This window comes from Panicum virgatum, chromosome 4K (assembly GCF_016808335.1).
Source record: "Panicum virgatum strain AP13 chromosome 4K, P.virgatum_v5, whole genome shotgun sequence".
Taxonomy (NCBI): Eukaryota; Viridiplantae; Streptophyta; class Magnoliopsida; order Poales; family Poaceae; genus Panicum; species Panicum virgatum.
The window spans coordinates 39,203,933-39,226,470 of record NC_053139.1 but is presented as its reverse complement, the minus strand read 5'-3'; the positions used below and the strand labels follow the sequence as shown (position 1 = coordinate 39,226,470).

The window sequence follows — 22,538 nt, the reverse complement described above, 5'->3', positions numbered from 1 at the left end:
GTTGCCCACGGCGACACCGAGCGTGCCCACGACGTCGCCCACGGCGACACCGGGCCCGATGCACGCGTGGCCCAAGCCCATCGAGTTCGTGACGCCGCCAAGCGACCTCGACGACGTGCTGGACGCCGACCACGACGACGACGTCCCGGCGCATTTCTGCATGGTCGACGACGTGCTAGGCCCGGGCTCAACCCCTGGACTAGCACCACAGGTGCTCGATGGCGGGAACCTGCTGTTTGCTTCTGCAGAGGAGCCGGCATCCTTTAAGGAGGCCGAGAAGGGCGAGTGCTGGAGGCGAGCCATGGAGGCAGAGATGGGATCGATCGAGGAGAACAAGACCTAGTGTCTTGTCGATCTCCCACCCGGCCACAAACCCATTGGCTTGAAGTGGGTGTTCAAGGTCAAGAGGGATGAGCACGGTGCAATTGTGAAGCACAAAGCACGTCTGGTGGCCAAGGGGTATGTTCAGCGGCCGAGGATTGATTTTGAGGAAGTTTTTGCACCGGTGGCGCGCCTGGAGTCTGTGCGTCTACTGCTGGCTGTAGCGGCGCATGAGAGCTGGGAAGTCCATCACATGGACGTGAAGAGCGCGTTCCTGAACGGGGACTTGCAGGAGGAGGTTTATGTTTCACAGCCTGCAGGGTTCATTATCCAGGGTGCTGAACACAAGGTGTTGAAGCTCAAGAAGGCACTCTACGGTCTGCGACAGGCGCCCAGGGCCTGGAATGCTAAGTTGGACAGCTGCCTTCTGTCACTTGGTTTCCAGAAGAGCGAAGCAGAGCATGGAGTGTATGTTCGTGGCACAGGAGAGACAAGGCTCATTGTTGGGGTGTATGTGGATGACTTGATCATCACAGGACGCACCAGAATCAGCAAGTTCAAGGATGAGATGATGAAGATGATCAAGATGAGCGATCTAGGATTGCTGTCTTACTATCTCGGTCTTGAGGTTAAGCAGACGGAGGAGGGGATCAGGATTGGGCAGGTGGCTTATGCTGCAAAGCTCGTAGAGCGGAGTGGCCTGGCTGACTGCAACACCTGTGCTGTCCCCATGGAGATGAGGCTGAAATTGAGCAAGAGCAGTGAGAATCTACTGGTTGATGCCACGGAGTACAGGAGCCTGGTTGGAGGGCTTCGTTATCTGATGAACACGAGACCTGACATCACATTTTCAGTCAACTATGTGAGCAGGTTTCTGGAGAAGCCGCGGGAGGATCACCGCGCGGCAGTGAAGCATCTTCTCCGGTACGTAGCTGGGACACTTGATCATGGTGTGTTCTATAGCAAGGGGAAGAAGGGAGATCACCAGCTGATCGGCTATAGTGATAGTGATTATGCTGGTGACGTAGATGATCGGAAGAGCACCAGTGGCATGCTGTATTGCCTTGGAGCAATCCCAATCACCTGGAGTTCAGGGAAGCAGAAGGTGGTGGCATTGTCTTCATGTGAAGCAGAATACATAGCTGCCGCGTATGGTGCCTGTCAAGGAATTTGGTTGGCTCGGCTGCTGAAGGACTTGCTTGGAGGCAGGCCTGGAGCACCAATTCTCAGGGTAGACAACAAGTCTGCTATTGATCTTGCAAAGAACCCCGTCCACCATGACAGGAGTAAACACATTGAGACCAAATATCACTTCATCAGGAAGAGCGTGGAGGACGGGAAGATTGTTCTGGAGCAGATTTCTACCGGTGATCAGCTCGCAGACATTATGACGAAGTCACTTGCCCGTGTGAAGTTCCAGGAACTGCGCGATCGAATTGGCGTCATCAACATCAAGCTTCAGCATCAGGATTAGGAGGAGAATGTTAGCGTGTTAATCCTGTGCTTGTATCTGTTAGTGGTCAATAAGCCGGCATGTTATCTAACGGCTGTGCGTGTGTAGAGGAGCTCAGCGCATGACAGCATGCGGAGCGCGTCTTCAGGAGTGGTGCGGCCTGATCGCCGGACGTGGGATGGCACGTCCAGAGCTGTGGCTTGCCGCACTTGTAGGAGTCAGTTAGAGTCTGTAAATCACTTTATATTCCTGCAATCAAGATGGAAAACGCTGCCAGTTAGCAGCACCAAAAACTTCTCTGTGTTCTTCGTTTTCTGTTCATGAGCCTGTGAGAGCGTGTGAGGGTGAACGCCGGCGACGGGAGCTCGCCGGGTTCTCCAACACACCGGAGCCGGGCCCAAGCGGCGAGGACGACGCGCCCGCGGGACAGGCACCAAGGCCACGGCGTAGGAGTAAGCCCGGCGGCGTCGAGCCAAGCGGAGAAACCCCAGGCGAGAGCAGATCCGCCCAGGGGCCGACCAGATCCGGTGACCCCATCGCCGGATCTGGTCCCGGCGACCGGCGGCGGCGAGGGAAGAAGGGGTGGGCGACCTGGGCGTGGAGTTCGGTGAAAAGGGGGAGGAGAGGGGAGGGGAGGGGAGGGGGAGCGGGCTGGCCGGTTTCGGCGCAGCTGCGAGCCGCCGCCGCCGGCCGGTCGCCGGCGGCGGCAGCCACCAGAGGTGGCGAGCGGCGGACGGTTGGACGGCGGCGGTGGAATCGCCCCCGTGTCGCCCCTGGGAGGGCGACACGGAGGGAGGGGGTCTCTTCCAATTCTCTTATGATGGGGATTAACCAAACAAGCCCGTATGAAGATCACCCCTGATCACACGGCGGAACATGTTGTCACACGGCTCAGCACCTCATGTGCAATGCCCAGGAAGCTGAAATATTTTTGAATCTACTCAGCTAATTCATTACTAGCTGGTTGGATTTTAATAAACATTAATTAGTTGCTTCAGTTTTAATCCATCCAGTTAAAATTAGCTACCTACCAATTAAATGGTGAATTAAAATAGATTATAAAAAATCTAAGAACTCATCATGCGTAAGCATTTTGCTCTCGTCGTCAAAATGCATGGAAGAAAGGAAACCTGACAAGGCAAAAACCACAAGGCCAGCCCACAGACAGAGTCCTGGTCTAGGCCTGTGAGCTCACGTCGACTTGGTCTGTCTGCGTAGAGGCCTCACGAAGAGGACCAATCCTCCAGCCAGGCTGCAGCCTAGTAACCTATCTTATCTATATCTCCCCTCGTCGTCCTCCACCAAGGCAGGGGCGGTTATTCATCGCCTAGCCGATGAATTCTTTATAACCTGAAGTGTGAAGAATATGAGGTCTGTAGCCAGTAAACAATGGAGCAAGGATTGCTAATTTAAGAAATTTACATCGAAGAGAGGGAGCGGGTGCATACAGGCATACGGGAATAGGACCCAAGAGTTCCTACACTAGACATGCTATTGGGACCGCATAAGCCTTATCAACGTAGTATACCTCACCGTCACCACCATGTGGATCCGTGCAACCACAGCTAATCAGGTTTTCTTTGGCATCTTATAATATCTTATATGAGTAAATAACAAAATGCTAAATAATAGCTCCATAATTTTCCCCTCATTGAACATTATTTAATACATTGAAATTTTATAATATAAGAAAATGCAAGCATCAAGGGGAAGCCTATGCAACCATTTCCCTAGCTAGTCTCTTCGACAATAAAATAACAGTGAATCCATAATAAAGCTCATTCCAAGCAAAACTTTTTTTTTTTGGTTTAGGATATCAGAAATCACAGCTATAAGTCCACATCAAGGCTTGCACCAACACCACAATCTCGTTTTGCACGTTTGATCGCCATCTCCTCACCCAAAGTCCTCCTAAGCTCAGCAACTTCCTTCTTATGGGCATTCTGGTGCCCACCACGAGCCTGTGGACTTTTGAAAGTCTTGGAGCAAAATGAGCACTTGTAGAGTGTTTCCAAGTTTTGTGGCTGCATGGGAGGTACTATGCTAGGCCATACCACTGATCCTAGGGAGGCTAACGCATATGGGTAGCATTCTTTTGGGTTTGAGGATGCCTTGCCAGCCATAGAACCGTGTTGCTAGATCTCTTATCTCTCTTCTTGTGAAGTATCTCGAAAGAGAACACCCATACTTTATAGGCAGCTAGAAGGAGCTAAAATAGGATACAAGTTAACGCTGTACAATTAAAGTTTTTTTAAAAAATAGAGACAATTGTAGCATTATTTGCATAAATACCACAAAACAAAGAGCAATATGCATGGCTCCAAAAAAAGAGAACAAGATATGTGGATCTTTAAGAACTACCAAATTGAATGCCATATCCAATAGAAAATACAACTCATCAAGGTCCTTAGCTACAGATACAAATAGTATATAGACTTCCCAAGGGAGCATGATTATTCGCCTCTAAATTAAAGATGTAACTAAGAATAGAGATGAAGCGGCTTTTAATGTATTAGCACTAGGGATCTGTGTAGTAGTAACAATTATATCCAAAGAAACAGAGGAATTAGTGTTTTTTGATACATTTGATACACCGGCTTAGCTATAGGTGTCAACCCTAGTGCTCCCGGTACAAAAGGGAAGTGTCATATCACGTGTTTGGTACCTGCACACACTGATACAGACCGGTGGATATAGCTGGGACACATATTATAAGTGTTCGAGTCAACAGAATAAAAACATTAATATATACATGTTCAAGGGTGAGAATGAAGAGACACATAGATTCCAAGTCCATTAGAACCGCCCGTGAATGAAGAATGAGAGCCTAATCGGGCCATGGTTCCCCACCGCACTAGACGGGCTCGATGTTGTGCACGCAGCAACAACGGTTGCTAATAAAGAAGCAAGTGGGTACCCACACCACTAAAAAAGTGATTTGTAGTGACCTTTTTTAAACAGCTTCCAAGTGGGCAGGAATTTCAACCGGCTCGATTAATGGCAGGCATTTACCGAGACAATTATTTTTTATTAACCGAGGCGGTTAAAGAAACCGCATCTGTTAATACTCCTATTTTCGGAGATGGGCCACTTATAGAGGTCCGTCTTGGTTAATAGACCGAGCCCAATAGAAATCTATTTATGAGCCCGATTGCTGAGAAAAGTATATAACTAAACTAAACTCTAACCCACTCACCTCCCCCACCCCTCTACCAGCCATACCTCCCTCTCTCCACTCCCTCTCCCTCTCTCTCTCCCCCCTTCTCGCGCGGGCTGCGGCAGGCGGCGGCGCCGACAGCTACTTGGGGCCACGGCGGGCGAGCAGCGAGCGCGGGGCCGCGGAGGGCGAGCGGCCGCCGGACGGATCCAACATGCTCGATACTTTAAGCGCCATAGACGGAGGAAGAAGCGATGCGCCGTCAAGCTGAACCCATCTACGCAACTCTACTCGGAGCTTTTCAACAAGCGTTGGAACATACCCACGGAGAAGAACTCGTAAATGGAAAAAAGCTACATCAACTAGGGCGAAGCCGCCATGCGAAAAAGTAGATGCATTGAATGCAAAGGCTTGTATTGAATATGGTTTATCAAAGTTTACAAATGACAGAGCTCGGCTATTTATAGCCCAACCCTAACCTCACTTGCCGATACGACGAGACCATAACTTGAAACACACGAAATAAACTTGCCTAACTTAAATAAAATCAAATCTAAAAGATAACTTGCTAACTCCATCCGTCAGCTCCTTCCATAGTTCCATCAGCTGCAACGCATCCTCTCGGCCCAAAGACCCAATATGCTTTCTCCTCTTCTTCGATCCAGCGCCGGCCCATTCTCCACCGGCCGCTTGCCCAACAGATTGACATGTGTCAAAAATGGTGTCAACACATACCTCATAGAGTCACAAGTTACTGTGTAGTGTGGTCCAGAGAAGGTACACGCGAGGCTTAAGGTAAATGGTTGGAATCTCAGTTTACGCAAGTGTACATATTTTGTAAAAAAAAATATACCTCAGTAATGGAGGGAATCGTGGTGGAGATACATTTTTTGCTATTTTTGAGTTCTATTTTCTTATTTTTCTAAAATTCGTCCATATAAAAGCTCGCCCCTACAAATACATTTGCAGGAGAGGCATGTTACCCACCACTGGAAACAACTATTTCTAGCTGCAAGAAGCAGAGGCTGGTACCGCGCCTACTCACGAAAAATACGTTTTTACACAGTCCAAAAACCCTAGCTGTGCCACCGATGTCGCCACTCTTCACCGCACCACCCCCTCTTCCTCCAAGCCACCATCTACCTCGGGTATGTTTTTCAGTTTTTAGTTTAGTGCGTTATAATGTGTTATTGAAATTGCATTTAGAATATATGTAGATGTTTGTTTTGTTTAGAATTTGTTATTGATAAATGTGTTTATAATATCTACATAAATTTATTTTTGTTATTGAGACTGTGTTATTGAGATTTGTTTTGCTTAAAAATTATATTTTTATGAATTTTGATAGAATGTGTGGGTCCAAATTGAGATTATAATTTATTATTTGTATGAAATATGCATAACTTTTCTATGAAATTGTCGATGAAATATGCGTAACTTTTCGAGTAACCGAAGTTACTGTATGTGTGTGTCTCTATATACATATATAATCTTTTGCAGTTTGATCAAGTATTTATGCTGGCAGAGAGTTTCTAGCGGAACCTCGAACCCCCTGCACAATATGGATTTGACTGCCAGCAAAAACGTTTTACATACTAGTGTACCGTTCTTACTTCGCTTTCACCTTTGTAACACGACTCGGAAAAAGGACGGTGAGCATGTGGCACGATAATACGGCCTGATCGCGTACTCCACCCTCCACTTGCTAGATGGTGAAGGTGCCAGCTTGAAGACCTGAGGATATGCAACGCTCCATTGGAGGCTTGGAGCTGACCATTGCAGCAGGCGGCTATACCCAGCTTGAAGACGATGGGGGCCATCACAACTGCCGGCCGCGTCGTCGGTCGGGCCGTGTAGCACTCCCGCGCACGAGCAAGGCAGGAGGCCGTGTCCGATTCATTCGACGGGAGATGCATGTCTGCATCAGCGTGTCTCAACGCAGCACGCTAGTACAGTGGTACTGGTACAAAAAGTCATGTCCATCGGATCGAACAACTAGGATCCAAAATTCCACATGCGCATGTGGATGTGGCTGGCAATTAATCAAGACAGGTAGCTGGTGGCTAAGTACGGACTAGTGCAGAGATTAAAGCAGGAACAACGTCACCATCTTCTTTTTTTCGCCATATTCGGCTGTTCACGACTGCTCGATCGTTCTCCCCATTTGTGATTCTCAAAAAAAAAAAGATCGTTCTCCCCATTTTCTTCATAGGACAAAGACATAATTTAAATTTTTTTAAGAAAAAAAAAGAGGACACAATTTGACTATCTAAACTCAAGCTTTTCATTTACCAAAAATGTAGTTCAATAGTATGCGAGTCACTTCCATATAAGATTGCTACTACCTCCGTTCCAAATTATAGTTCGTTTGACTTTTTTTATCCTAAGTTTGACCACTCTTCTTATTCAAAAAAATTGTGTAAATATTGTCAAATTTAAGTCATTCTAGTAGATCTTGTATTGATAAAGCAACCCATAACAAAAGAAGTGATATTTTGCACAAATTTTTGAATAAGACGAGTGGGCAAATTTAAGGTCAAAAAAGTCAAACGACCTACAATTTGAAAACGGATGTGTCGGTGTCCGGACCTTGCGGTCTAGCACCAACTAGTATTGATACTGCGTGCCCTAGTCTCTAGATGGTTGATGCAAGAAGGAACACAGTGACACCGGGTTTATCCTGGTTCCGGCCGGTGAGGCCGTACGTCCAGCAGGGAGAGGGGCCCTGTATTATCCTGCACCGGAGTGCTTGCAGTAGGGGGTACAAGTTTGAGCGAGAGAGGGAGAGAGAGGCTCCCAAGTCCCTGGGTGTGCTAGAACTGATTGAGGTGAGTGCCAATATCCGGGGAGGTGAGTGTGCGTGTCTGTGCGACTGGGCGTGCTTGGCTTGTCTCTGGTACGTGTGCTCCTCCCTCCTTTTATAGACTTAAGGGGAGAGGTTACATATATGAGATATCTACGGGGCTGTCCACTTCTCCCCGAATCGGGGGGGGTGAGGACTGTTGGTCGTTCCTATCACCGAGCGCTGTGGGGCATGGCGTCGGCCGTGGTCGTCGTCCTTGCGAATCCCCTAACCATGCCCACGACGTGTCCCTGTCCTGTGACAGCAGTCATCGGCGTGGTGATGGCTATAGAGGGCGATGTGGTCCGCATTTGACAAGGTGGGCGTCGAGGGTGCCGCAGATGGTGGTCTTGCCTCGGTTAAGAGCCGTACCGAGTCCGAGGGTCGTCGCCCATGCCTGCCGAGGGTTCTGCAGAGGAGGAAGTACCAAGGGTAGGTGTCACAGTGGCGGGGCGGTGTCAAACAAGTCCGCACAGCGCTCCGCACCGTGCCAGGAATAGTAGCGCAGTGACCGGAGCAGGCGGACGGGACGCCGGTCACGTCCGCTATGCGGCATGGTGGCTGACGCCGGCCGCCGTCGTCTGACTTCGCTCCATGCCGCGAGATGGTTGATCAATAAATGAGCCCGTCCCATCGAGCGGTTGAGCCGCAGCTCCAGTCTGCCGAGGGGGGTCTCGAGCGAGGCGGAGTTTCCCCCGCGCCGAGGCCCCGCGGAGGGCTCGGCTGAGGGGGCCTCGAGCGAGGCAGAGATTGCTCGATCGGCTATTCACGATCTTCTTTTTTTCGCCATATTCGGCTATTCACGACTGCTCGATCGTTCTCCCCATTTGTGATTGTAAAAAAAAGATCGTTCTCCCCATTTGCTTCATAGGACAAATACATAATTTGAATTTTTTAAGAAAAATGAGGACACAATTTGACTATCCAAGCCCAAGCTTTTTATTTACCAAAAATATAGTTCAATAGTGTGAGTCACTTCCATAAAAGATTGGTACTATTGAATTTACGCTTAAATGCACTGGCTAATGTCTATGACTTTGTAATATCAATAATATAATTTATAATTTATTTAATTCAAAGATTTGATTCCAACGGCCAATCTGCACTTAATAAGTGGCCAATTTGACAGACCTCACAAAGTGATTCTATGAGAGCTTTGCAAAACGGTGGTTTGCGAGGAATTACCGGCGAAATGATTCCGGAAAATATTTTCTTCAGTAAATTAAGATGCTTGGAGCTGAAAAAATACAAGCTTCTCCCAGTTTACTTTTCCCAAGAAAAACACTTCTTATATAAAGTTTATCTTTGAGAATTACGTTCAAGAAAGAGCTCTGCCAAAGTCCTTGAAACGAGCGGAAGGAGTACTCGGCTACTCTCAGCTTTCTTGTTTACACATGTGTTGTGTATTCCAAGGAGTCCCTATTTTATAGAGATCGACCTTCCTGCGGTACATGTTATAGCGAGAAGTGACGTCCATTCCTCTAAAAGTCACAACCACGGCTACACTACACGTACTGTACCTGCGTAGCGTTTTGTGTTCGATTCGTCGAGATAGGGATATTTCCATGTTTCCATATCAGCATGCCTTACTACAGCACGTTCTACAGTGATAGAACTGTTGACACAGAATCACGCCAACACACTCGAATGCGCTAGAACGCGCAATGATCGTCAAAACGATCAACACAGCGAAAACCCTGGGCGGACCGGTCTGACCGGTTTCGCCGACCGGTCTGACCGGTGCAAGTAGGGAACTCGCGAAGACCTAGAAACGCGAGTTCGGGAGGGACCCCGTCGGAGCTTGCGCGGCTAGGGTTGCTCTGAGGTCGGCAGGCCACTCAGAACGTCTTCAAATGCCGTCGAGACGAAAAAAGAAAGCAATCTAGAGTTGGAAAAGACTAGGGTTTGAGAGACAAAAAATAATGCGATATTTTGATTTGATTCGATTGGGAATATCTCAATCGTCCTTAGCCTTTATATTTATAGACCGGGGAAGGCGTACCCCTCTCCAAGTCGGTTTATACAAGAATTTCCAAAATAAAACGAAGCCTACTCGGATTACAACTGGACAGACCGGTCTGACCGGTCGGTCTCTGAACTGCCAGAATTGACTGTCAACATATGCCCCCCCTGCTTTTTGGTGAGCTTCACAAGTCAAAAAGCAAGAACTATCCTAATGTACATGTTTTACACAGAGCATACAAGTCTAAAATAAAACTAAGAGCGATATCCAATACCGGCCATCTTCGTCCTCATACACTTTGTCATACGCTAGGATAAAACTTCTTCAAGTACCTGCCATTGATAGCCCTTGGTAGATGCTCACCTTGCATCGTCTCCACCATATACGAATTACCGGAAATAACTTTAATAATCTTGTATGGACCCTCCCAACTTGGCGACCATTTGCCAAACTTGTTGTTTTTCATCCCAAGAGGCAAAATTGTCTTCCAAACTAGATCCCCAACCTGAAAAGATTTAAGTTTTACCTTTTTGTTGTAAGCTCTAGCCACCCGAAGCTTGTCTTTCTCAATCTCCTTCAAAGCCTTCAAACGCTTGTCGGGCACCTCATCAATATTATCCATCATCAAATCATGGTAATCAACAGCGGAGAAGTCATTTTGCTTTGTCAATCTGTATGCATCCAGATTTACCTCAACAGGTAAAACGGCCTCTTGACCATACACAAGCTCAAAAGGAGTAATCTTAGTAGCATCATATCTAGATATACGATGAGCCCACAATGCTTCAGATAACACTTTAAGCCACCTCTTAGGATTTTCTTCTATCTTCTTCTTGATAAGTTTGATCAAAATCTTATTACTAGACTCGGCCTGCCCATTGGCCTGAACATAGTATGGAGATGAATTGAGCAACTTAATCTTGTAAGATTCGGCAAAGGCACGCACCTCTTTTGATATAAAAAAAGAACCTTGATCCGTTGTCAAAGTTTGTGGAATGCCGAATCTATGAATAATATGCTCAGTAATAAACTCAATTACCTCATTATGTGTCATATTCTTCAAAGGAACCGCTTCGGTCCATTTAGTGAAATAATCCGTAGCAACCAACGCGAAACGATGCTCCTTTGAAGATGGAGGATTAATTTGTCCAATAAAATCCAACCCCCAACCTCGGAACGGCCATGATTTAATAATAGGATGCATCAACGCAGCAGGCACCAATTGCAAATCACCAAACCGCTTACATTCTTCACATTTTTTATAGTACTTGAAACAATCGGATAGCATGATGGGGCCAATAGAAACCGGCTCTTCTAAGTAACCACTTCATCATGGGAGCCGATTGATGAGTACCACAAATACCTTAATGAACCTCACCCATAGCAACTCGGGCCTGATCCGAGTCTAAATACTTGAGAAGCAAGTCTTCGGCAGTTCAACAATAAAGTTCATCATCAATTAAAACGTACTTGAAAGCCAAACGCCGAATATTTCTCTCTGCACCACGACCAGGATTTCTCAAATACGATATAAGAGGAACCCTCCAATCCTGGGCTTCGGCCGAGACAATTGAATCATCTTTTTTGGCCGAATCAGAACCAGCAGCTGCATCACCGGTCAGACCGGTCTCTGGACCGGTCAGACCGGTCTGGGCGGTCAGACCGGTTTCGCTGACCGGTCGGACCGGTGCGTCCAGAACCAGACACTCGGCTTTCGTTTGCATCGGCTTGCGAATGTTGAAATATTTTTTCGTAGCATTATAGCCAGATGCTTGCTGAGCTAGAGTATTTGCCTTTCCATTCTCTTCTCTCGGAATATGTTTGATAATAAATTCATCGAAAGAAAAAATAATATCGAGGCATTTATCAAGATATGCATTTAGAGAAACATTATAGAACTGACATACCTTAGATACTTGCTGCACCACCAGAAGAGAATCTCCAAAGGCTTCAACATGCTTCACGCCCATGGATTGTAAGAATTCCAAGCCAAATAGAAGAGCCTCATATTCAACTTGGTTATTTGTGTACTATTCTTCCAATCGGTTTGAAAATTCAAAAACAGCACCATTCGGAGAAACAAGAACAACACCAATCCCTTGACCATCATCACAAACCGATCCATCAAAGTACAACTTCCATGGTGTGCAAGTAATATAGCCGACTTCTAGATCATGCTTGTCATTAATCCGATGCTCAACAATAAAATCCGCTACAATTTGGCCTCTCATAGATTTTAAAGGTTCACAAGCCAAATCATATTCAACCAAAGCATAAACCCACTTGCCGATTCTACCACTCAAAATCGGTTTTTGTAACATATGTTTGATCACATCGGTTTGACATACTACTATGCAAGTACAAGATAGTAAATAATGCCTTAATTTGGTACAAGCATAATAAAGAGACAAACACAACTTCTAAATAAATGTATATCTCGTCTCCGCATCAATAAGTCGTCGGCTTAAATATATAATGATATACACTTTCCCTTCGGTTTCTTGAGTTAAAACAGCGCCAATAACCTTGTCTTCAGCAGCCACATAAAGTCTGAAAGGTACTCCTCTCCTAGGTGCTTTGAGTACGGGTGGCGAAGACAAATAATTCTTGATCTTCTCAAACGCCTCTTGCTGTTTTGCCCCCCAAGTAAATTTGTTTTCATCTTTTAACCGAAGAATAGGAGTAAAAGCATCGATCTTCCCGGACAAATTAGATATAAACATTCTCAAGAAATTTACCTTGCCCAAGAACTTCTGTAAATCCTTCTTGCATGCAGGGGCTTCAACCTTCCTCATGGCTTCAATTCTTTTAGGATCAACCTCTATTCCCTTCTCATGAATAATGAAGCCAAGAAACTTTTCAGCCGATACACCAAAAGCACATTTGACTGGATTCATCTTCCAACCATACCGGCGCATCCTCTCAAGAGCAAGTCTCAAATCGGCTAAATGATGATCCAAACCAGCCTATTTAATGACAATATCATCAATGTACACTTCCAAGATGACACCAAGTAAATCATGGAAGATTAAATTCATAGTTCTTTGATAAGTAGCACCCGCATTTTTCAAACCAAAAGTCATAACAACCCACTCAAACAAACCGACAAATCCTAGACATCTAAAGGCCGTTTTAAATATATCTTCTTCGGCCATGAATATTTGATTGTAACCAGCGTTACCATCAAGAAAATTAATGACACGATGTCCGGAAGCCTCATTGATCAACATATCGGCTATAGGCATAGGATATTCATCCTTGGGAGTAGCTTTGTTAAGATCTCTAAAATCAATGCACACTCTGATTTTCCCCGAATTCTTTTTCTCAACGGGCACAATATTAGAGATCCAATCAGCATAACGACAATACCGAATAAATCCAGCATCAAGTAAATGATTAATTTCAGTTTTAATTCGGTCATAAATAATGGGATTGAAACACCTAACCGGTTGTTTATAAGGTCTAAAACCGGCTTTAATCGGTAAACGATGCTCAACAAGATCACGACTTAAACCGGGCATTTCATGATACTCCCAAGCAAAGCAATCAACATATTCCTTCAATAAATTAATCAAATCAACTTTATATTCAGCCGATAAATTTTTGTTTACAAAGGTCAGCCTAGGAATAGTTCCATAACCAATGTCTACCTTTTCTAAAGGATCGGCCGATGTAAACCCTTGGCCTAGCTTATCTAGATCATCAGAATCTTCAATGGCTTCACACATATCGTTCGTACGTGCCCGATATTGATCTAGCCTCTGCTGCAGCCATTCTGCGTTGGACCGATCTGACCGGTCGGGGTGTCCGGTCTGACCGGTCGGCCCTGTGCACCGAACGGGACTGGACCGGTCTGACCGGTCGGCACAAGCGGTCTGACCGGTCACTGCTGGAGCTTCTGTTGTACTCATCTGATTTACATTAAATGATTTAGCATATTATCCATTGGCTTTAGTACAGCATAAACAAAACCATCCTTAGTGCAACTAATCAAATCATAATCGGACAGATCCACGCTCGATAAACACTTGACGTTGTCATGTGCACTAATAGAATCCGAATCGGCTAAAGAAACAAAGGATGAAGTGTCCCCATGGACAATCTCAACCTCATCGCCGATCAACTGAACAAGAAACTGATGCAAGGTAGAAGGAACGCACTGATTTGCATGAATCCAATCCCTCCCAAGAATCAAATTGTAATTACCTTGCACCTCCGAGACGAAGAAAGCCGTAGCAAGCGTCTTGCTCCCAATGGTGAGCTCCATGGAAGCAACTCCCTTGGCGCTAAGGGGCTCGCTCCCTCCAACACCACTGACCGTCATGTTTGTCTTGATCAAGTCCTCGTCTTGGCCACCGAGCTTCTTGTACAGCGAGTAGGGCATAAGATTTACAATGACCCCACCATCCACTAGCATGCGAGTCACCGGCTTCCCGTTGATGTGTCCCCTCAGGTAAAGAGCCTTCAGATGACTGCCCTTCTCGCTTGGCTTCTGGAACACAGCTTCACGGGGCCCAAACTGAAGATGAGCCAAATCCTCTTCCGGAACCACGAAGTAATCCGAAGACAAGTGCACCACATTAATCTCCAAGTTGGTGTGCTCCGGAGATACTTCATAATCCACCAATTCCTCGTCTTCTGCTGTCAGAGAAACTGCTGGGGCTTCGTCTACAGAAGTAACCGAAACGAGCGGTGCTGATTCGGCTGCTGGCTCCGCATTAGGCTCGACCGGTCTGACCGGTCTGTCTGACTGGTCTGACCGGTCAGCTGCGGCGGTCCGACCGGTCTGGCTGGCTGATCAGCTGTCTTGACCTTCCAAACCTTACTCTGAGGGAACACGAGCCTGTATCTGTTGAAGTCCTCATCTCTCATCTTCTCTTTCTCCTGCTCCTTCTTTTCTTTGTTGTGAAGGCGCTGCAATTTCCTCTTCTGTGTATGAGTTAAACCTGAAGGGCACCACCTAGGCTGATGGTACTTATCTGCCGCGCTCTTGCTGCTACCGGCCTCCTGATCATTGGCCATTCTCGGCTTTTGTGAAGGAACCTCAACCGATTTCTCTATGTCCATCGGCTTTTTGCCCATATCCTTTATGGGCACTTTGATTTCATCGATTTGAATAATATCGGCTTTAGGCTTCTCTGGATCAGCAACAGGCTTCTGCTCCTCTTTCTTTTCCTTGATGCGATACTCGAACCTTGGAGCAGGAACCTGGCCCGGCCTCTGGTGAGACCGGTCTGATTGGTCAGAGGTGACCGGTCTGACCGGTGCAGCCTGCTGCACTGGACCAGATTGGCGTGGTCCCAATCGGTCATGCACGGGCACCCTGGAGCTTTCCCCTTGACAATGTGGAGGATAAGGCATAGGAAAACACTGCATCCATATCCCTTCATGCTCCCATGCCGGATTTGTTGCACTTGACGCCGGTGGCACCCATGGCATGGTAGCATACATCTTCTAGGGAGGATACAATGTGACAACATCACCTCTACGCCTGCTGGATTCCCTCCTTGGAGATACTGGATGATCTTGGCGCGGTGGCGATCGCGGTCTCTTTTTTAGCGGCCAATCGTTTTGAACGGCCTTTGTGTACTTGTTCAACAACTGGTTAAAGGTGGGCTTCTGATTAGCAGTTCTCCCTGCACCTTCACCTCGTTGGTCTTCCAAGTACCCACTTCCGGACGCTTTGGCTTAAAAGTCCAGGGACGGTCACCAGAGCGGTCTGACCGGCTGGAGGAACCGGTCTGACTGGTCGGAGACACCGGTCTGACCGGTCGTGCTTGATCAGCATACCGATTTTCTGATGGAGAGCTTCCTTGCCCCCCCGAGTCTGGGATTTCTAACGATGATCTTCAGAGTATCCCTGCCATCATCAGTCTTTGATAACTTCTGGGGAAAGAATCTTGTCACTTGTATCCATCGGTCTTGGATCACCGATGACAACATTCTTCCCCTTAGCTCCTTCGGCTTGTTCTGGCCGGATGAGCACCTTTGGATTTTTCAATTCCAGCATATGAACAGGGAAAGGAGCCTTGTCAATTTGCATATCAGAAAGTACCAATCGTCCTTCATTAATGGCTGATTGTACCTATCGACGAAAAATATTACAATCATTAGTAGCATGAGATGTAGAGTTATGCCACTTACAATATGCATGTCGTTTAAGTTCGTCAGGAGATGGAATAGCGTGTGACAATCGGATGTTACCATTCTTAAGCAATTCATCAAAAATCCGATCACACTTAGAAACATCAAAAGTAAATTTCAGCTCCTCTTGCCGATTCTTTTGAATCGGCTTGAGAGACGGAACTGAACCGGGTTTGCTTTTTGATGGCCAAACAAACTCAGCAGCATATATTTCCCTGCTATCATCGTCCAAACTATCCGAATCATGATCAAGAATATGTGTGTTGGACCGATGAGGCTTGAAAGTATCTTTGGCATTTTTAAATTTAAACTCTAAACCCATGACTTTAACTTGCAAGAAATTCACAGTATGATATTCAAAGCCCTCGAGTTTCTCTTTCAAATAAGAACATAGACCATTAAACGCCAAATCTGCCAGATCCTTTTCGGAAATTGTCAAACTAAAACACCGATTTTTAATTTTTTTTAAATCTTTTGAAATAATCCGAAGAAGATTCATCACATCCTTGCTTAATCGATGTCAAGTCCAACAATTTTGCTTTGGTTTCCCTACTAAAAAAGTGATCATGAAACTTATGCTCCAACTGAGCCCAATTGTGAATAGAATTAGGAGCAAGCGAGGAAAACCAAGAGAAAGCCGTTCTAGTCAAAGATAAAAAAAATAAACGCACACGCAAAGCATCATTGAAACCGGCTTCTCCTATTTGCAAGACATATTGACTAACGTGTTCCCAAGTTGTACGAGAATCATCACCATTAAATTTAGTAAACTCCGGAATACGCCAACCAGCAGGAAAAGAAGTAAAATCAAACTCAGCGGGATAAGGTTTTTGATATAAATGTGTAATACCCATATCCACCCCAAGCTTACTTTTAATCGCATTTGCCAGATCCTCTTTGAACTTAAGGAGATCGGCCTGATAGTGCTGGCTGGTATAAAACTCAGAAAAACGATGTGCATTAGAATTTCCGTGCACCATCGTCTGTGAAGATGTCGGGATCGGTCCTTAGTTAGGTCCAGATCCTCGTGGCCCTCCCACTACAGTAGTAGTGCGAGGTTGTGTATACAGTGACAATTCATTAGTTCGGCTAGGGGCAGCCGAACCTGGAATTGTCTCGAGAGGCGTCGGCGACGGCACTGAGTAATCGGTCTGATAACCGGTCTGACCGGTCGTACCGGTATGTGGGACCGGTCCGGCAGGTGCTGTGTGCACAGTCGACGGTGGTGGGGTTTGCCCTAAGAACGAGTTCGGCGGCATAACATAGAGTGGTTCAGATGTGAACTCAGGGGTAGCCGAACTCGGATCTAATGAGTTAGGATCTGATATGGGTTGTTTACTTTTAAGCGCATCAATATCACTACTCAATTTAATTAAAATATCACCCGCAGCAGCTTGTGCAGCAACAATCTTTTGATCCATTATGGATGACATTCTATCAAACATATCAGAGGGAGAGAGGCTTACATTGGGGATCTCTTCAATCTTATCCTAGCTAAGCTTGAGAGACGGCAGTACGAACTCCTCCACTCTCTTGACAAGGCCACCACGATCCTTCTTGAAGCCCCTCAAGAATTGTGCCTTGACGTGCTCATCCACAAGAAGGTAGCCCTTGCGCTCCTCTTTGGTGAGCTCCTCCATTGTAGCCGTGATGATGTTTTGGTGAGCTCCTCCATTGTAGCCGTGATGATGTTTTCCTTGTCGATCTCTGAAGAGCCCATCTTCTTTAAGGAGTAGATTAGATCGGTTTTAAAACCAGATTAATCTTTTCGCAGCGGAGTCACCAAAAAGTGTGTTGACACAGAATCACACCAACACACTCGAATGCGCTAGAACGAGCAATGATCGTCAAAACGATCAACACAGCGAAAACCCTGGGTGGACCGGTCTGACCGGTTTCACCGACCGGTCTGACCGGTGCAAGCAGGGAACTCGCGAAGACCTAAAAATGCGAGCTCGGGAGGGACCCCGTCGGAGCTTGCACGGCTAGGGTTGCTCTGAGGTCGGCAGGCCACTCAGAACGTCTTCAAACGCCGTCGAGACGAAGGAAGAAAGCAATCTAGGGTTGGAAAAGGCTAGGGGTTTGAGAGACAAAAAGTAATGCGATATTTTGTTTTGATTCGAATGGGAATACCTCAATCGGCCTTAGCCTTTATATTTATAGGCCGGGGAAGTCGTACCCCTCTCCAAGTCGGTTTATACAAGAATTTCCAAAATAAAACGAAGCCTACTCGGATTACAACTAGACAGACCGGTCTGTCCGGTCGGCCCGACCGGTCAGACCGGTCGGCCTCTCAACTGCCAGAATTGGCTGTCAACAAGAACATAAGCCAATTGTTCGCATGGAACGACTACTAAACCCACAAGACAATCAAAAGGGGTAGCTAGCAGCTAATAAGTACATGATAGTACAACAAAGCTCGAACGTCAACATCTTAAGCCCTGTTTAGGAGCAGTGCACTCTAGAAAAATCAAATTCACTCCTAAATCTTCATCCACAAGTACTCTAAGAGTAGGAAATACTCCATCCGTCCTGGAATATAAGAGAAAAGTCCGATTTACACCCTCGAACTATCGCAAAAAGTTTAATTTTCAATCTTTCAACTATAAAAGCAGATAACATAAGCAATCCAATTGCCAAAATCGGGCAAATTTTGTCCTTAGGGTGGTTTTGAAGGTGATTTTGTATTTTAAAAATAAAAATTCTAAATAGATCTAAAAAAATAAAACTAATTCATTTTAAACAAAATTCAAAACTTATTGCTCTATTAATATTTTAAACAAAATAAAAATAATTCATTTTAAACATATTCATAATATGAAACTAGTAGCAAAATTTTTCTAAAAATGTAACCTATATATTATTGCTCTATTCAAATCTTAGTTATTCAAAAATAATATGCATAACTACAAGCAAACAAATATTATGAATATAAAAAATTGAATCTGAATAACTGATCAATATCGTGCCAATAGATAGGTAATATTTTTTAGCAAACTTTTGATACCCATTTTGTATTTTTTTTATTTAAAATGAATTACTTCTGAATTTTTTAGTTTAAATTTGAATTTTCACAAAATGGAAAAGCACCTTCAAAACCACCTAAGTGGGGCAAATTTGCCCGGTTTCAATAGTTGGATGGTCTCTGTTATCCGGTTTTGTAGTTGAAGATTAAAAATCATACTTTTTATGATAGTTCGAGGGTGTAAACTGGACTTTTCTCATAATATAAGGCATTGAAGGATTCAAACTTTGTACTTCAATATAGGCATTTCAAAACTTCTGGAAAAGTACTAAAGGAAATCATTTAATTTTCCTTGGCTCTCAATTGCATACTTACATTCTATTCCTTCCTTAATCTGCCCTAGAATTGCTAGGAACAATTTTAATTACGGCTAGCCGGTAAATGAAGAGCTCTTAGAGGGTACATATGTCTTTTGTTCTCTTTCTTAATCTATCCTAGAATTGCTAGAACGTATTATATTACAGGACGGAGGAACTACTCTTGAGGCTCCATATATATTAGAAAAGTACACCTACTCTCATGCCTTTTCTGATGGTGTACCTGTTTTAACACTAGTATTCCTAGGCCGTGTGCTCCTAGCTACTACACCCTATTCAGTGTTCCTGGCCAATGCGGGCATGCGGCAATGCCAAACTTCCTCTAAGTAGAACTTGGCTCAATTTGCTGTCTCAAACTCTTTCTGAACAATTCACTCTGCCCGGCCGGTTGAATCATGGAGATACCCGCACATGCACTTTATTTTCTGAACAAAACACAATGACCATCCGTCGGTGGTTTCGTCAATTGCTGAACAGTGATGAACTGATGATCGAGGCAACGCAAGGCGCGCGAGTGTGGAAGCTTGGTGGGGACTCGACACTCACTGGAGCGACGACGACGTTAAATGCGAGGTCGGAGCGAGTGATTGATTGTTCCCTGCACCTACGTATGGTATGGATCTTGGCTTTCGCCTCCTGACCTGTGTGCGGCACGATGAGTTGCATCGGATTGGGTCGATCTGACATTCTGATCTGATGATCAGCAGCGCTGACTCCACTAGAGACGACATGGTATAGTACGCCGTGGCTCTCGTCTTGTGCCGATCGGGCTTACTCGAAAGCAGAAACCAAGCGCGGGGTGGTTGGCAATTGGCAGGACCGGCCGACGGCCGCCGGCGAGCGGGTGAACGTGACGCGAGCCGCCGCCGTCACCAACCGCGTGGGAACCATCCTCCAAAAAACCAGCGGGATGGCCCCCCCAGCCCAAGCACTCCCCGCCGCCGCGAACCAACCAAATTGAACCGAGGCCGCCGGGGAAGAGTCGCTGCCTTGCGCGGCTGGCTGCTGGCGGTCAGGTGGTGCTGCTGCAGAATCCTCAATTTGGACTTTGTTTAGTTGTAAAATTCTAAATTCTAAAATTATCACATCGAATGAGAATTTTTAGATGCATAGAGTGTTAAATCTAGACGAAATAAAAAAAACTAATTGCATAGTTTGCTTATAAATTACGAGATGAATCTAATAAGTCTAATTAGGTCATGATTAAATACTAAATCGCTACAGTAATTACACTCGCAACTAAACGAGTCCTTGATCAGAAGAGAGATATTTCCGTGCTTCCACTTCCGCATCAGCACGTAATTAGGCATACCACTGCAACTGTAGTCACGCTATAAGTAAGACAAGGAAAGATCATAGATCATGCTGAGATACGCAAACGCTTAGCATGTATACATACATATGTGTAGCACTGTAGCATGTATACATGCTATGTGTATGCATCCCCTCCATCTCTCTCTTCCGTGATACTCCCTCCGTTCGGAAATGATTTACATATTTTGACTAGAGAAAGTCATTCGAAGTAAAGTTTGACTTATTAATCACTCTTAGAATATAATGTCAATTACGAATAACTCAATGTCATCTCAAAACCTCTTTGAATACATATGTATTGACATAAATTTTATAAACTAACTATACATATAATTTAACTAATTATTAGTCAAAGTTTATAAAGTTTGACTTTTCCTAGTCAAAATACGTAGATCATTTCCGGACGGAGGGAGTAACACCTTATATATAACGACCTATAGCTCCTCTCATCCTACTCCCCCCTCCCTCTCTCTCCTTCTGTCCACAGTTCGTCCACACCGGCATCAATGGGGGAGAACAACAACCACGGCGTGAGCACGTCGACCGTGCCGGCGGCGCGGCCCAAGATAAGGATCATCCACATCATCGCGCCGGAGATCATCAAGACCGACGTCGCCAACTTCCGGGACCTCGTGCAGCGGCTCACCGGCAAGCCCGCGTGTGCCAGCACGGCGGCGGCGCACATGGCGACGACAGCACCGCCGGTACGGAAGGAGGAGGAGGAGAAGAAGGAGGCGACCAGGAAGAGACTGGCGCCGGCCTCGGCGGCGGCAACGTCGGAGAGGAGCGATTTCGCGGCGCAGCAGGAGCCCGGCAAGAAGAGGAAGATCAAGTGCGAGGTGAAGGTGGAGGAAGGTGGCTTCGGCGACTACTACGACCTTGATCGCAGCGACCTGTGGATGGATCTCAACCCGGGAGGCTTCCTGAGCTTCCTGGAGGAGGAGGCCGACGTCTTCCAAGGCCTGGCTGGCGCTGATGACTTCCTGCTGCCCCTCGGCTCGTCGCGGCTGGATTTGGTTGGTGAAATGTACGCGTCTTGATTCGTATATAGGTCTGGCGAGCTTTGAAATCTTGCGTATTTGTTCCCTTTTTGTGCCGTGAGGATTTTGCACGCTTTGATCGAGAATTCGACCGGTACGGTTGAATTATTTTGTGTTTCTTTTTGTTTAGATGAACACGTTAGTGTTGAAAGTTCTTGCACCCCGATGATGTATAGAGGATTGGTCATTTGCGTGCTCACATTTCTGATAGTGAACGAAAGCAGATGTAAGCACCCAAATGACCAATGTAATTAAGTGAATGAAATCAGAACAGTGATGCCAATAATGATGTGTATGTAAGGGGCACTGATCAATGGGTGAAATCATAAAAGGAAAGGATTGATCAGTTTGGGGGGTCTTCAATTTCTTTCGCAATCTGGATGTGGATAATTGCCTATCTGTGTACTAAGTTATGATGAATGCGACCCAGAAAAATAAGAACAGCGACCCTTGCAACTGGATCATATCAAGATGACTGACCTGCTAATTGCACATTGTTGCACTCTTTCTTGATCGTCAATCTACCCAGGAGGGGGGGCTGGAAAGCTGGCCTGTCCTGAATAAGATCAACCTCCATATGGTTCCACAAATTAAATCAGATCATCAATCTCGCACCACGGAACGCGCATATGTGTTCTCTTTCATGGGCACCGATTTAGTCAAGTGTCCCTTTTCAGTGGACCTGCACCCAAATAATACTATGATTAACTTATTTTAAGTTCACCTACGGTAAAGAATGTGAAGAGACTGGTGGTTATGAATGTATATTGGGATGATAATTTCCTTGATGGGAATTTTTATTTGTCACTCCTCTATCTAAAGTCTTTGTTAGTCTGGATGGGTGTTGCGATTAACAATATGCAGAGATATGTGTAAGCTGGCTGGCAGAAAACGACTCTTCCATAAGCTAATGTGCCCCTATGCTCTTAGCTAGGTTGCCTATTTTACAAGTACTGTATGTT

At 45.7% G+C, this 22,538-nt stretch overlaps 1 protein-coding gene across 1 annotated transcript; it reads left to right on the top strand.

The window, feature by feature from the left end:
• The first annotated feature begins 20,974 nt into the window (after window positions 1-20,974).
• LOC120703944 lies at window positions 20,975-21,939 on the top strand. Its single transcript, XM_039988154.1, has one exon. It carries the CDS (start codon window positions 21,043-21,045, stop codon window positions 21,574-21,576), a length of 534 nt encoding a protein of 177 aa, XP_039844088.1. The 5' UTR covers window positions 20,975-21,042; the 3' UTR covers window positions 21,577-21,939.
• The last annotated feature ends 599 nt before the right edge of the window (window positions 21,940-22,538 follow it).

Excerpts from the sequence above, each read along its gene's own strand:
- LOC120703944 (XM_039988154.1), top strand. The coding sequence starts at position 21,043 with ATGGGGGAGAACAACAACCACGGCGTGAGCACGTCGACCGTGCCGGCG.